Raw genomic sequence first — 16,202 nt, forward strand, 5'->3', positions numbered from 1 at the left:
AGATGTGCAGGTTTGCAGGTTGAATGGCTTCTGGAAATTGCCCTTGGTGCGTGGGATAAAACTAGTGTGTACAGGTGATCACAGTTTTAGATCGTCCCTAGTGTGTAAGATAGTGTAAGTGTGCGGGGGATCGCTGGTCGGAGCGGACGGTGGGCCATGCTGTCTGTACGGAGTTTGTACGTTCTCCCCGTGACCTGCGTGGGTTTTCTCCGGGTGCTCCGGTTTCCTCCCACACTCCAAAGACGTACAGGTTTGTAGGCTAATTGGCTTGGTATAAATGTGTATATTGTCCCTAGTGCGTGCAGGCTAGTGAAAGTGTGTGGGAATTGCTGGTCGGAGCGGACTCGGTGGGCAGAAGGGCCTGATTCCACACTGTATCTCACAACCAAACTAAACATTTGTGAAGATGTGCAAGAGCCTGATGCATTTGTCTCAGGTAGGCTGCCGTTCCTACGCACTGCTGATTTGGGGAATAATCTGTCTTTTGTTCCTGAAGGTGACTTGATAGAAATGTTAGTGGTTCTGCCTACTGTGAAGGTTTGACGAGTAAATTCTGCATCCCAGCTGCCTATTTGGAATTCAGCCATCCTTTGGTAATCTAACTTTATTTAGCCTTGGAGAAAACCGAAGGGTGGGGGAGAGAGGTGCAGAGATACCAACGCGCTCTAATGCATCGGAAGATGACATTTAATGTACATTCAGGGGAAACAAATATCCCGTGAACTGTTAGAAGAACAGCAATAGTGGAATACTTACTTCCATGGGGTTGGCGAGCAGCCTACAGTACGTTGCCTGCAGTTAGTGACTTCCGCTGAAGGGAGAAGCGTACTGATGTAAAGGGCATGGCAGTGCTGAACATACTAATCCCTGGTAGTGCCAGGGAGGCACGGTGGCGCAGCGGTAGAGTTGATGCCTTACACTGCGAGAGACCCCGGTTCGATCCTGACTACGGGTGCTGTGAATACGGAGTTTGTACGTTCTCCCCGTGATTATATGTGTATTTGTGAGTATGTGTATAAATACACACTGAACTTTATTTCTCTCCATTTATCATATTGTTTACAGCGCACTACGTTTACATGTTCTGTGGTGCTGCGGCAGGTAATAATTTCATTGTTCTATCTGGGACATATGACAATAAAACACTCTTGACTCTCGACCTGCGTGGGTTCTCTCCAGTTGTTCAGGTTTCCTCCCACACTCCAAAGACGTACAGCTTTGTGGGTTATTTGGCTTGGTACGATTGTAAATTATCTCTAGTGTGTGCAGGATAACGTTAGTCTGCACGGATCGCTGGTCGGCACAGACCCGGTGGGCCGAAGGGCCTGTTTCCGCTCTGTATCTTTAAACCAAACTAAACTTACAAGCCTGCTAGGCCCCCACATGGGAAATAAGTACCATCTGCCGATCTGCAATGCGTGCAAGTACAAAGCAGAAGACCGACTCCCTTGACTGTAGACACAAGGAACTGCAGTTGCTGGTTTATCAAAAAAGACATAAAGTGCTGGAGTAACTCAGAGGGTCAGGCAGCATCTCTGGAGAACACGGACAGGTGACGTTTCTGTTTCTGGTAAAGACCCTTCATCAGACTGATTGTAGTAAGGGGGGAGAAAGCTGGAAGAGAGGTGGAGGCAGCCCAAAAGACTGGTAAGTGATAGGTGGGTACAGGTGAGGACCGACCCTGGTAAGTGATAGGTGGGTACAGGTGAGGACCGAACCTGGTAAGTGATAGGTGGGTACAGGTGAGGACCGACCCTGGTAAGTGATAGGTGGGTACAGGTGAGGACCGACCCTGGTAAGTGATAGGTGAGGACATTTCGGGTCAGGACCTTTCTTCAGACTGATTGTAATAGACTTTAGGCTTTAGACATACAGCACAATGCTGGTGCGTGCTATCCAGTCAGTGGAAAGACTATACATGATTACTATCAAACGGTCCACAGTGTGCAGATACACAATAAAGGGAATAATGTTTAGTGTAAGATAAAGTCCAGTAAAGTCCGATTAAAGATAGTGCGAGGGTCTCCAACGAGGTAGATGGGAAGTCAGGACCGCTCTGTAGTTGATGAGAGGATGGTTCAGTTGTTTGATATACAGCTGGGAAGAAGCTGTCCGTGAATCTGGAGGTGTGCGCTGTCGAACTTTTCTTCCTACACCCTGGAATCACCAACACTTGGATGCAACAGGCAACCAATTCCCAATTGCACAAGTGTTTGTTACTGATTATTATCAATATTCAGTTTCAAATCTATTGCATGGTACATAAATTGTTAAGTTAAGTCATCGATTTTTTATCCTTCTCAAATCTATTTTTTTTCTCCTCAGACGTGCTGCTTGACCTGTTGAATATTATCGCCACATTTCCTCTACCTGATGCTCTTAGATTTCTGGTTCTGGTTTAGTTTTATTTAGTTTAGAGATACAGCGCGGAAACAGGCCCTTCGGCCCACTGAGTCCGCACCGACCAGCGATCCCCGCACACTAACACCATCCTATACACACTAGGGACAATTTACTCTTATGCCAAGCCAGCTACCCTACAAACCTGTACTTCTTTGGAGTGTGGAAGGAAACCAAAGATCTCGGAGAAAACCCACGCAGGTCACGGGGAGAATGTACAAACTCCATACAGACAGCGCCCTTAGTCGGGATCGAACCCGGGTCTCCAGCGCTGCAAGTGCTGTAAGGCAGCAACTCTACCGCTGCGCCACCATGCCACACGAGGGGCTGGTTCTGAGGGCCAGTTTCTTCTCCGCTGTTATCAGGCAACTGAACCATCCTACCACAACCAGAGAGCAGTGCTGAACTACTATCTACCTCATTGATTACCCTTGGACTATCGTCGACCGGACTTTGCTGGCTTTACCTTGCACTAAATGTTATTCCCTTATCATGTATCTCTACACTGTAAATGGCGTTTATTCACAAAATGCTGGAGTAACTCAGCAGGTCAGGCAGCATCTCAGGAGAGAAGGAATGGGTGATGTTTCGGGTCGAGACCCTTCTTCAGACTGATGTCAGGGGGGTGGGACAAAGGAAGGATATAGGTGGAGACAGGAAGATAAGGGAATAACGTCCCGATTCGTGATTCATGCCGTGGAACTTGACTTTCTTCAAACATCATTTCACTCGTATTAAATGTAGAACTGCTGCTCGCTCTCCGAGCAATCTCCCACTGACTCTAGCAAGTCATTTCTCAAAGTAGCCGATTGTAGGCTTCCCATTGAAAGATCTTTGCGAGTCTTTAGATTTTAGACTTTAGAGATACAGCGTGGAAACAGGCCCTCCGTCCCACCGAGTCCGCACCGACCAGCGATCCCCCGCACACTAACACTATCCTGCACACACTGGGGACAATTTACAATTTTACCGAAGCCAATTAACCTACAAACCTGTACGTCTTTGGAGTGTGGGAGGAAACCGGAGCACCCGGACAAAACCCACGCAGGTCACAGGGAGAACGTACAAACTCCACACAGACAGCACCCGTAGTCAGGATCGAACCAGGGTCTCTGGCGCTGTGAAGCTGCAACTCTACCGCCATGCCACCGTGCCACACAGTCACACAGCATGGAAGCAGCACCTTTAGTCCAGCTTGCTCATGCCGACCAAGATACCCCATCCAAGCTAGTCCTATTTGCCTGTGCTTGTCCCATATCCCTCTAAACCTTTCCTATCCATGTGCCTGTCCAAGTGTTTTCTCAATGCTTTCTCTTCTGTGACGCTCCACTGCATTTCTGTTAGGATTAAACCTTCGCTTTCATAGCTTAAACAGTCATGCTCATGCAGATGGAGATGTATTGTCACTCGAGTCAACAGTCCAGTCTTTTTTCTGATTTCCACATTCCACCCTTGGTTTTTGGAACTTTATTAGTTGGTACTGAGAGAGCTAAAGTCTGAAGAAGGGTCTCGACCCGAAACGTCACCCATTCCCACTCTCCTCGATGCTGCCTGACCTGCTGAGTTACTCCAGCATATTGTGATACCTTTAATAGTTGGCACTGTTCATTCATCAGGCTGCTATTTGCATAACACTTTTTGCAAGGGATTGTGTGTGCTCTGAAAGAGATTAATAGTTCAGTTTAGAGATGCGGCACGGAAACAGGCTCTCAGGCCCACTGAGTCCACTCTGGCCATCGATCACCCATTCACACTCGTTCTACGTTATCCAACTTTTGCATCCATTCCCCACTCACGAGAGGCAATTTTGCGAGCTGCAAACCCGCACGTCTTTGGGATGTGAGGGGAAACTGGAGGAGACCCACGCGGTCACAGGGAGAATGTACAAACTCCACACGGACAGCAGCCGAGGTCAGGATCTCTGGCGCTGTGAAGCAGCAGCTCTACCGGCTGCACTCCTGTGCCACCCTCAAGTGTAGCATTGAACGTTCCATTTTGCTTACCTTTCTTTTGAACAGAATCAGATGAGTTTAGTTTATTGTCACGTGTACCGAGGTACTGTGAAAAGCTCTTTTGTTGCGTGCTAGCCAGTCAGCGGAAAGACAATACATGATTACTAGAGCCATTCGCACTGTACAGATACATGATAAGGGAATAACGTTTTGTGCAAGGTAAGGCCAGCAAAGTCCGATCAAGGATAGTCCGAGGGTCACCAATGAGGTAGATAGTAGTTCAGCACTGCTCTCTGGTTGTGGGGTAGGATGGTTCAGTTGCCTCAACGACGCCATCTCCCCAATTCAACTACATCAACAAATCGATAGTACTGAGTTTATTAGAATATATATTGATGAGTTCTCTGAGGATGTATTTCCATTAGAAGCCATATTAATGCACAGAATACGCCTTACGGACAAGGTTATTATAACAGAGTGGAATGCCTTGAGGGGCTTTCCAGCATCAGGGCTTGGATTATGAATATAAAGTGCTTATGGCTTAGATTAATATGGATGTCTCACGATATAGAACCTACAATTCAAGGTGTAAGCTCAAATGCAATGTTTTAATTGCCTATTTTTGTCTCCTGAAGTACAGCTCAAATGACATTGTTTATTTATTTGCTAAAAATGTATGGATTTTGCAGGATGCTTGCCGACATGGTAAGCTAATTAAATTCAGAGCACAATCATGAGTTTCTGACAAAATCAGACAAATGTATCTGTCTGCCACCCATTATTTGACTTTTTTTCATTGCATCTATACAATGGCCCAAATGTCAGAGGCTTAACTACAAGGAACATTCAGTCTGAAGAAGGGTTTCGACCCGAAACGTCACCCATTCCTTCTCTCCTGAGATGCTGCCTGACCTGCTGAGTTACTCCAGCATTTTGTGAATAAATACCTTCGATTTGTACCAGCATCTGCAGTTATTTTCTTACATTGGTTTGGTTTTGGTGAGGCTTTTATGATTTGAATTTTATTTGATTATGGTGCGCGCTATCAATCTATAAAATATCCACCCCAATTATAGAAATAAAGAGAAATAAGGTAACCAAACTAATTGAATCCAATGCTTTGATGTTTAACTAGACTGAGGTGGACCCACTGGATCCAAATTTCTCCTGCGGGCTGGGCAACCCTACCCCAACCGACGATTCTGCGGTCCCGCCAAGCCTTATCCGTGGAGCCGTTGCCGGGCGCGGAGTTTCGCCCGGGGTCGTGGCCTGCGAGGGGGGACAGGGAAGGGGAGAGGGAGTCACTCACCTCGGCTCCGTGCGTCCAGCGTTGCAGCCAGAGCGTGCCGTGGGCCCGAAGCCTCTCCTGCAGCTCGGTGGCGAATGGCGGCGAGCAGCGGGGAACGGCGGCGACGGGCGGCAAACGGTGGCGATGGCCATCTTGTTGGACCGTCTGCTGCCGCCTCTGCCACCGCGCTGCACCACGGGAGGGAGGTCAGGCGCGGGGAACGCCGGGACGGGCGCCGGTCCTCCCTGCGGGGGGGGGGGGAGGTGGAGGAGGGGCAGCGCATTTATTACAGTTTATTAGGTAAATTGTTTTCAAAAAGTAACAAAAGTGGTTTTATTGAGGCCGCGGGGGGAATGGTGAGTAGGGTGGGCCAAACATTGTCGCGATGTCGTGTACCGTTTATTTCCGGATGAAAACGGCACAAACAAACATACAGGACAAACATACGGAGGAACAAACAAGATGAGAGGTTTAGTAATACATAGATATTCCATTTATATTCCAGTGGAGCTCATTGCCACAGAAGGCTGTGGAGGCTGTCAATGGATATTTTTAAGGCAGAGATAGATAGATTCTTGATTAGTTCGGGTGTCAGAGGTTACGGGGAGAAGGCAGGAGAATGGGGTTAGGAGGGAGAGATAGATCAGCCATGATTGAATGGCGGAGTAGGCTTGATGGGCTGAATGGCCCAATTCTGCTCCTATCACTTATGATCTTATGACCTATTCACTGTACTGATATGCTTCACTATAGATTGAAAGAAGGGTTAGGGGATGGGATAGCATTAATAAGGAGACCACAATAATGTAATGCAGATCCTGTGTGGGAATTCCTCCCCAGGGGACTGGAGCCAGTCTAGAGAAGAATGCAAGGGTCTCGACCCGAAATGCCACCCGTTCCTTCTCTCCAGAGATACTGCCTGACCCGCTGAGTTACTCCAGCTTTTTGTGTCTACCTTCGCTTTAAACCAGCATCTGCAGTTCTTTCCTAAACGGTTTCTCCGGAACAGCTCCGTGACTGAGGACTCTGTGATTTGCGGACTGTTCCCAGGGACACATTCGGAGATGGACTTCCAGGTCTGCTGGGAAGTCATGAACTCGGTGAACGACGCTCTTTGGTTGGTCCGAACCTTTGTTGACCTCCCAGCCGTTTCCGAATGGCCCACTCCAGACTGATGGACGCACTGACTCCAGCACGCCGTGTCTTTTTTTGGTGAACCAGCACCTGCAGTTCCTCGTGTGTACGCCAATTGTAAGTGATTTAGTCTAATTTTTTTAAGTTTAGAGATACAGCGCGGAAACAGGCCCTTTGGCCCACTGAGTCCGGACTGACCAGCGATCCCCGCGCACTAACACTATCGTACACGCACTAGAGACAATTTTACACATACACCAAGCCAATTAACCTGCAAACCTGTACGTCTTTGGAGTGTAGGAGGAAACCTAAGATCTCGGAGAAAACCCACGCAGGTCCCGGTGAGAACGTGCAAACTCCGTACAGACAGCACCCGTAGTCGGGATCAAACCCGGGTCTCCGGCGCTGCAAACGCTGTAAGGCGGCAGCTCTACCGCTGCGCCACCCCGTGGCCGCCCTGAGATCAGACCCTCAGCAAACCGAGTAAACATAGTATTTATTGAAATCTCAGCACATGGGCAGCACTACAATTGAGGGTAATATCATCAATATATTCCACATTATTACTCCAAGAAGGTTTTTTTTTCCTTCAGCTAAGACAATAATCAAAAGCAAAACACTCACTTCTGCTTCTGGCTTATCTCCAGGAGTTCTTGCACATCGTTTTTGATAACTGTGCCATCCGTTTTCAAGGACTGTCGGGGAGTTTGCAAAGGAATAAATGTTGTAGTAAGAAAGGGTTTCACAAATCAAACATCGTGGCAGTGTAATTTCAACAACATTAATCAATGCTCCACCGAGAACAAGTACCAAACTTTTTTTTTTCTAAATAAGAAAACATCGATTCTAAATAAGAAAACATCTTTTCTCTCAGTTTCAAGGGAACCATTTTAGCAGTGGAACGATAACATTGTAAGGAACCGTGCCAACACGTATGGGCATTACCAACTTACCATCTACTCACGAGGAAGTACACAATCACGGTTAGTTGCATCTTTAGTAGATACAGAATGCTGGAGTAACTCAGCGGGACAGGCAGCATCTCTGGAGAGAGGGAAAGGGTGACGTTTCGGGTCAAGACCTTTCTTCAGACTGAGAGTCGGGGGAGAGGGAGACACAGAGATATGGAAGGGAAAGGTGTGAAAGCGAGAGATCAAAGGGGGCAAAGGTTCAAGGAAAACGTAGAATGAATCATTGTCTTGTTATATCATAGTTGTATCTATGATTGACATTATATGAATGTGTTTAAAGGGCCTGTGCCACTTAGGCGATCTTTTTGGCGACTGCCGGCGACTGTCAAAGTCGTAGCAGATCGCCGAACTTTTCTTTTACCCGACGACAATGACCACGACAATGCCGAGTCAGGTCGAGATTACAGCGTCTTCGGAAACATCGCGAAATTCCCACGCCGTCAATGCTTCTCCGGCGTCCTGGTTTTCGCTGAAATCACTGACAAGTCGGTAAGTACTTGAGAGTTTTGAACTATAACACCTTGTATAGGTTACTTAAAAACCAAGCTTCACTGTAACAAGAAATAAACTGGATTTACTTCCAGTTTACTAATAGCTGTATTTTTTTAAAAAAATTAAAAAGTGGTTCAGTGGAATTTTGTGAAAAGTGTGTGGGCATTCTTTGAAAATGTAAGGGAGATGCATATTTGGTTTCTGGGTTGCATATCTGGGTTTGGAGCCCACTTTAAATGTAATGGCTGAGGCCAAAAACATTGCGAAAATTCCCCACGCTTACCTGACCGTCAAACTGCCGCCTCCAATCTACCTGTCAAATGTCCTGACGGTAAATAAATTGGTTAAACACAAGCATTTTATGGTATTTTGAAATGACTTTACTTGTTTCAATATTATGTGCTTCTAAATGCATCTTAGAAGCATCAAACCTGGGGACAGCATGCGACAGCGAACGCAATACGCTGCGATACCTGGCGACAAGCCAGCTGTTGCCGAGAGATTTCAAACCGTTTGATTTCTCAGCGACGCTCCGAGATCCACTACGATCCACGGAAGACTCCTCACGATCATCCCTGCGACACCCCGGCGATCGTTCGTCGACACCCTAGTCGCCGGCAGTCGCCTTAAAATCGCCTAAGTGGGACAGGCCGTTTATACTGTATAGTCATAGATCCATACAGCAGGGAAACAAGCTCTTTGACCCACCAAGATGCCGCATCTACACTGGTCCCATTTGCCTGCATTTGGCCCATATCCCTATAAACCTGCCCTATCCATGTACCTGTTTAAATGACTTTTAAATGCTGTTATAATACCTGCCTCAACTACCTCACCTGCAGCGCATTCCGTACACCCACCACCCACTGTGCAAAAAATTGCCCCTCAAGCTTCTTATTAAATCTTTCCCTTCTCACCTTAAATCTCTGCCCTCTGGTTCTTGATTCCCCTACGCTGGGTAAAAGACTGCATGCATTCCTGCTGAGAAAAAACTTTTCCATGTTAAAACGGGCGCAGCGGAAGAGTTGCTGCCTGACAGCGCCAGAGACCCGGGTTCGATCCCGACTGCGGGTGCTGTCTGTATGGAGTTTGTACATTCTCCCTGTGACTCCATCTTTGAGATCTTCGGTTTCCTCCCACACTCCAAAGACGTACAGGTTTGTAGGTTAATTGGTTTGGTAGGTTAAATGTAAATTGTCCCTGGTGTGTGTAGGATAGTGTTAGTGTGCGGGGATCGCTGGTCGGTGCGGATGCGGCGGGCCGAAGGGCCTGTTTCTGCGCTGTGTCTCAAAACTAAACTAAAGTATTTTCTAACTTGATACCTGTTGCTGTGAACAAAAACATTGGCTTATGTGAAATGCTTACATTGAACGGCATATTGTTTCATGTTTGAATTTCAGCTGGAACACGTTATTAAATTCCAAATTCCAAGATGGCGCCCAACCCAGGCGACTATGTGCGTGCCGGCCACAGAAGCAGATCTACAATCACACAATGCAATCGCTCCACACTCTTAAATCTCTACTCCGACAGCAACATTTCTTACTTTAACTGTGACATTCCCTTATTATGTATCTGTACACTGTAAGGGGCTCGATTGCAATAATAATAATAATAATAATAATAATATTCATTTATTGTCATTGCAACGAGTACAACGAAATTAAAAAATAGCCAATCCTGACGGTGCGTACAAACATATATGCAATAAATGCAAAAACAAATAAATACATAAATACAATTATATTAAGTACAAGATTTTTTAACGGTGTTGCCTAGTGCAAAGGTAGTGTTCAGTTCTCGTATGGCCCTGGGGTAAAAACTGTTCTTAAGTCTGTTTGTTCGGGATTTGATCGACCTGAAACATCGACCAGAGGGCAGATGAACAAACAGACGGTGGCCGGGGTGGGATGGATCTTTTATTATTTTGCCTGCTCTACTGAGGCAGCGTAGGCTGAACAGGTGCTCCAGGGAGGGCAGTGAGCAGTCGATGATCTTCTGGGCCGTCGTGATGACCCTCTGAAGGGCCTTCCTGTCCTTTTCTGAGCAGCTGGCATACCATGTGGTTATACAGTATGCCAGCACACTCTCGATGGAGCAGCGATAGAAGGACAACATGAGCTTCTCCTGCAGGTTGGTTTTCCTGAGGATCCTCAGGAAGTGGAGTCTCTGCTGTGCCTTCTTTACTGTGGTGATGGTGTTGGTAGACAACGTATTGTCTTTCCGTTGACTGGGTAGCACGCAACAAAAGATTTTTACTGTACCTGGGTACACGTGACAATATACTACCGAAACGGAATCTGAAATTAAAATTGAAATAGTAAATGCCTTCTCTCCACAGATCCTTCTCCTCTTCCTCTCTTCACTGCTCCGAGGGACAGATGTGCATCACAGTGGTGCAGCGGGTAGAGCTGCTGTTTCACAGCTCCTGAGTCCCAGGTTCGATCCCTACCTCGGGTGCTGTCTGTGCGGAGTTTGCACAATCCCCCTGCGACTGCGTGGGTTTCCGCCCACATCACAAAGACGTGCGGGTTTGTAGGTTAATTGACCCTCTGTAAATGTCTCTCCAGTGTGCGGGGAGTGGATGCGCAAATGTGATAACATAGAACTAGTGTGGACGGGTGATCGATGGTCGGTGTGGACTCGATGGGCCGAAGGGCCTGTTTCTATGCTGCCTCTCTAATCTAATCTAAACCTCTGAAGGTCAGCCAAGCACAAATCTACCAAATCTATCTAATTTATCACTTATGTGATAAGCAAATCACATTACATGCATTTATAAAGTTCATAAGATCATGTGATAGGAGCAGAATTAGGCCATTCGGCCCATCAAGTCAACTCTGCCATTCAATCATGGCCGATCTATCTTTCCCTCTCAACCCCATTCTCCTGCCTTCTCCCCATAACCCCCGACACCCTGAATTCAGTTTTCTTTTAAAACATGTTGGTACATTTATATTTTCTGCGAGGCTCCATGTAAAATATTACTGCTGATACATAATACCTGATGTCCAAAATAAAAACAGAAAATACTGTAAATACACAGCAGTTTGCGCAACATTTGTGAGGAGAAAAAAAACAGAGAAACAGAATACTTGTTTCAAATCAATGACTACTTGAGTGTCTTCGAAAGCTGCCTTTCCATTTTGATGAAAGGTTACTGACCCAAAACATTCCGAATCTCTCTTCACAACTACACAGCACGCGCTGGCTTTTGTCAAAGTACTGAGTTCAACTTGAAGACCAATTTCCTGAGTCTGCCCCGTACTTCAAGCTGAGAAATCTGGATACTTTAACAAGTGCCAGGTAAACCTCTTTAGATTTTGTTGGAGATACAGCATGTAATCAGGCCCTTCAGCCCACTGAGTCCACGCTGACCATCGCTCACCCGTTCACACTAGTTCTATGCTATCCCATTTTCGCATCCACTCCCGACACACTAGAGGGCTAGATTGACCTACGAACCCGCACGTCTTTGGGATGTGGGACAAAACGTTTTCACTGTGCATCGGTACACGTGACAATAAGCTAAACTAAACTAAACTGAACTGAACTGAACTGCGCGGCGGTAGAGTTGCTGCCTCACAGCGCCAGAGACCCGGGTTCGATCCTGACTACGGGTGCTGACTGTGTGGAGTTTGCACGTTCTCCCCGTGACCTGCGTGGGTTTTCTCCGGGATCTCCGGTTTCCTCCCACACTCCAAAGATGTACAGGTATGTCAGTTAATTGGCTCGGTATAAATGTTAAAACCTATAAGGTAACGTCTAATTTTGCTTCAATGTTTGCTAGAGACTAGTTTTAGTTTTAGAAATACCGAATGGAAGCAGTTTCTCACTGCACACTGACCAACCACACTATAGACAATAGACAATAGACAATAGGTGCAGGAGGAGGCCATTCGGCCCTTCGAGCCAGCACCGCCATTCAATGTGATCATGGCTGATCATTCTCAATCAGTACCCCGTTCCCGCCTTCTCCCCATACCCCCTGACTCCGCTATCCTTAGGAGCTCTCTCTCGTTCTATATTATCCCGGTTTCACACCTCGCTAAATTAAATCCTGAATTAAACTTTCCTCACCAACTCAATGGAAATGACCCGTAGAGTCAAAGAGTAACACAGCACAGAAACAAACCTTTTGGCTCAACTTCAATGTCTTCAGTCAGAGGAGGGTGGTGAAACTGCAGAATTCATTGCCATAGAAGGCTGTGGAGGCCAAGTCAGTGGATATTTTCGAGGCAGAGACAGATAGATTCTTGATTGGTACGGGTGTCAGAGGTTATGGGGAGAAGGCAGGAATGGGGTTAGGAAGGAGAGATAGATGAAGGGGAGATGCAACGTGACCTGCGTGTCATGGTGCACCAGTCATTGAAAGCAAGCGTGCAGGTGCAGCAGGCAGTGAAGAAAGCGAATGGTATGTTGGCATTCATAGCAAGAGGATTTGAGTTTAGGAGCAGGTAGGTTCTACTGCAGTTGTACAGGGCCTTGGTGAGACCGCACCTGGAGTATTGTGTTGAGTTTTGGTCTCCTAATCTGGGGAAAGACGTTCTTGCCTTAGAGGGAGTACAGAGAAGGTTCACTAGATTGATCCCTGGGATGGCGGGACTTTCATATGAAGAAAGACTGGATAGACTAGGCTTGTACTCGCTGGAATTTAGAAGACTGAGGGGGGATCTTATAGAAACATATAAAATTCTTAAGGGGTTGGAGAGGCTAGATGCGGGAAGATTGTTCCCGATGTTGGGGGAGTCCAGAACCAGGGGTCACAGCTTAAGGATAAGGGGGAAGTCTTTTAGGACCGAGATGAGAAAACATTTCTTCACACAGAGAGTGGTGAGTCTGTGGAATTCTCTGCCACAGAAGGTAGTTGAGGCCAGTTCATTGACTATGTTTAAGAGGGAGTTAGATGTGGCCCTTTTTGCTAAAGGGATCAGGGGGTATGGAGAGAAGGCAGGTACAGGTTACTGAGCTGGATGATCAGCCATGATCATATTGAATGGCGGTGCAGGCTCGAAGGGCCGAATGGCCTACTCCTGCACCTATTTTCTATGTTTCTATGTTTCTAGATCAGCCATGATTGAATGGCAGAGTAAACTTGATGGGCCGAATGGCCTAATTCTGCTCCTATCACATGACACGACCTTAAGAACATCGATCACCTGTTCACACTAGTTCTGTTATCCAACTTTCTCATCCACTCCCTAAATGAAACTGAATTAAACTTTCCCACCAAATTAAAGGAAATGTGTCTTCGAGTCAGAGTCATCGAGCATGGAAACAGGCCCTTCGGCCCAACCTATCCATGTCAACCAAGAGGCCTCATCAAAGTGAGTCCCATGTGCCCACGTTTGGTCCATATCCCTCTCAGCCTTTCCATGTACCTGTCCAAGTGTATTTTAAATGTTGCTATGGTACCTGTTTTCCCACTGCCTCCTCTGGCAGCCTGTTCCATAAAGCCACCACCCTCTGAGCGAAAATAACAGTGTTGTCAAATCAACCAGTTACCTAGAGCCTTGAGGACTGTGAGGATAATCAATACATCTCCCCAGCCAAGGGCAATAAAAGATGAAAGAATAAACAGGGCAATGACTGAACAGGAAGAATTCAGCATGAGATTAGCTACACAAAAGAGGAAAAAAATGAATAGGAAATTCAATTTAAGCCACAATACAATTTATTAAACAATACTTGGATGTTTTGTATCGCTACTTGTGAAACACCTGGATAGAGTGGATGTTTCCACTAGTGGGAGAGTCTCGGACCAGAGGCCACAGCCTCAGAATTAAGGGACGTTCCTTTAGGAAGAGGGATGAGGAGGAATTTCATCAGCCAGAGGGTGGTGAATCTGTGGAATTCATTGCCACAGAAGACTGTGGAGGCCAAGTCCATGGGTATTTTTTTAAGGCAGAGATAGATAGATTCTTGATTAACACGGGTGTCAGGGGTTACGGGGAGAAGGCAGGAGAATGGGGTTAGGAGGGAGAGATAGATCAGCCATGATTGATGGGCGGAGTAGACTTGATGGGCCAAATGGCCTAATTCTGCTCCTATCACTTATCAGCTTATGAAGATAATTATTCACAAAATGCTGGAGTAACTCAGCAGGTCAGGCAGCATCTCAGGAGGGAAGGAATGGGCGACGTTTTGGGTCGAGACCCTTCTTTAGACTGAAGAAGGGTCTCGACCCGAAACGTCGGCCATTCCTTCTCTCCTGAGATGCTGCGTGACCCGCTGAGTTACTCCAGCATTTTGTGAATAAATACCTTCGATTTGTACCAGCATCTGCAGTTATTTTCTTACAGCTTATGGAGATAATGTCAGAATAGTGGTAGAACGTCACAGGACGACGACCCTTTCATCTCCATGGTACAGATTGTGCCCGAGCCAACGTATCATTGTTCAGTATTGAGGATCTCATTTGTGAGGAGATGGAACTGTTTTTTTTTAAATTTCCAGGTAGGCTAACGAATTATTTATGCAGTGAGGAGATAATCAGCCAAGATTATTCAACAAGAATGTGGAAAAGTGCTCTCCTGAGAGGGAATGGTCTTCAAAGTTTATAGTTAATGGATGCCATTCAGAAATGATAACGATACAGTAAAATTGTATTCAATCTATCATATGACCGCAGAGTATTGTGGCTAAAATAATTGAATAACATTGCTTGATAGTCAAGTGAGTCGTATTTGTCTACAACAATGATTTAAAAGAATAAAGTGTGTTTGGCCATCTTGAGGCAGAGCACCTCCATTTCTCTGCAAATGCACCTGTCTCAACAATCACCAGGTCCACTTTATCTGCTGGGGGTTCAATCACTATTCTCATAGACTCATCGAGTCTCACAGCGCGGAAACAGGCCCCCCGGCCCAACGCGTACACGACGACCGAGACCTACGCTAGTCCCACCTACTGTGTTTTCTCCAATCCCATCAGATCTGAAGAAGGGTCACCTATTCCTTTTCTCCAGAGATGCTGTCTGACCCGTTGAGGTACTCCAGCTTTTTGTGTCTACCTTCCATCAGATCTTAATCCTCAGGAACAGGATTTAGGTACATTTAGAAAGGGACTAATTAGGGACAGTTAGCATGCCTTTATTGAGAGGTAAATATTTACCCCATTAACTGCATTGAATATGCCCCATCTACACTAGTCCCACCTGCCCGCATTTGGCAAATCCCTCTAAATCTTCCCTATCCATGTACCTGTCCAAATGTCTTTTAAATGTTGTTATAGTACCTCCTTAGCTACCTCCAGCTCGTTCTAAAGACCTACCACCCTCTGCTTGACAACATTGCCCCTCAGTTTCCTATTAAATCTTTCCCCTCTCAGCTTAAACCTGTTTCTTGATTCCCCTACTCTGGGTAAAAGACTGTGCATTCACCCTATCTATTCCCCTCGCGATCTTATACACCCCTACGATGTCACCCCTCTGCCTCCTGCGCTGCATGGAATAAAGCCAAAATCTGCCCATCCTCTTCCCATAGCCAAGGCCCTTGAGTCCTGGCAACGTCCTCGTGAATCTTCTCTGCACCCTTTCCAGCTTAACGACATCCTTCCTATAGCAGGGTGACCAAAACCATAACATTATAATGACATTATATTCTCTATAAAGGGGCCCAACATTTCTGATGTGGAACGTATTTATTCACAAAATGCTGGAGTAACTCAGCGGGTCAGGCAGCATCTCTGGGGAGAAGGAATGGGTGACGTTTCGGGTCGAGACCCTTCTTCAGACTGACGCGGAAGTATTGCGAGCATCATTATTTTCGTATTCATAATACGAATTATACTCAGTCCATTAGCCAAGAATGTTGATGTAGCATGAGGGGCTGTCAATAACTGCTGCTTCATACTCATTATCAGTTTAGTTTCGTTTATTGTAACATGTACCGAGGTACAGTGAAAAATATTGTCGCTAGCTAACCAGTCAGCGGAAAAACCATACGTGATTACAATCGTGCCATT

The 16,202-nt window shown here is 46.3% G+C and overlaps 1 protein-coding gene across 3 annotated transcripts in view; it reads right to left on the bottom strand.

Moving 5' to 3' along the window:
* luzp2 (leucine zipper protein 2) overlaps window positions 1–16,202 on the bottom strand; it is a 206,596-nt gene that overhangs the window by 71,526 nt on the left and 118,868 nt on the right. For 2 of the 3 annotated variants that reach the window (XM_078415491.1, XM_078415489.1), the window contains exon 3: window positions 7,399–7,469. The exons of the other annotated variant lie outside the window; for it this stretch is intronic. In XM_078415491.1, coding sequence (XP_078271617.1) covers window positions 7,399–7,469 — 71 coding nt within the window. The remainder of the gene's footprint in view (window positions 1–7,398; window positions 7,470–16,202) is intronic. 3 annotated transcript variants of the gene reach the window in all.

The sequence above is a fragment of the Rhinoraja longicauda genome, chromosome 18 (assembly GCF_053455715.1).
Source record: "Rhinoraja longicauda isolate Sanriku21f chromosome 18, sRhiLon1.1, whole genome shotgun sequence".
In the NCBI taxonomy this organism is placed as follows: Eukaryota; Metazoa; Chordata; class Chondrichthyes; order Rajiformes; family Arhynchobatidae; genus Rhinoraja; species Rhinoraja longicauda.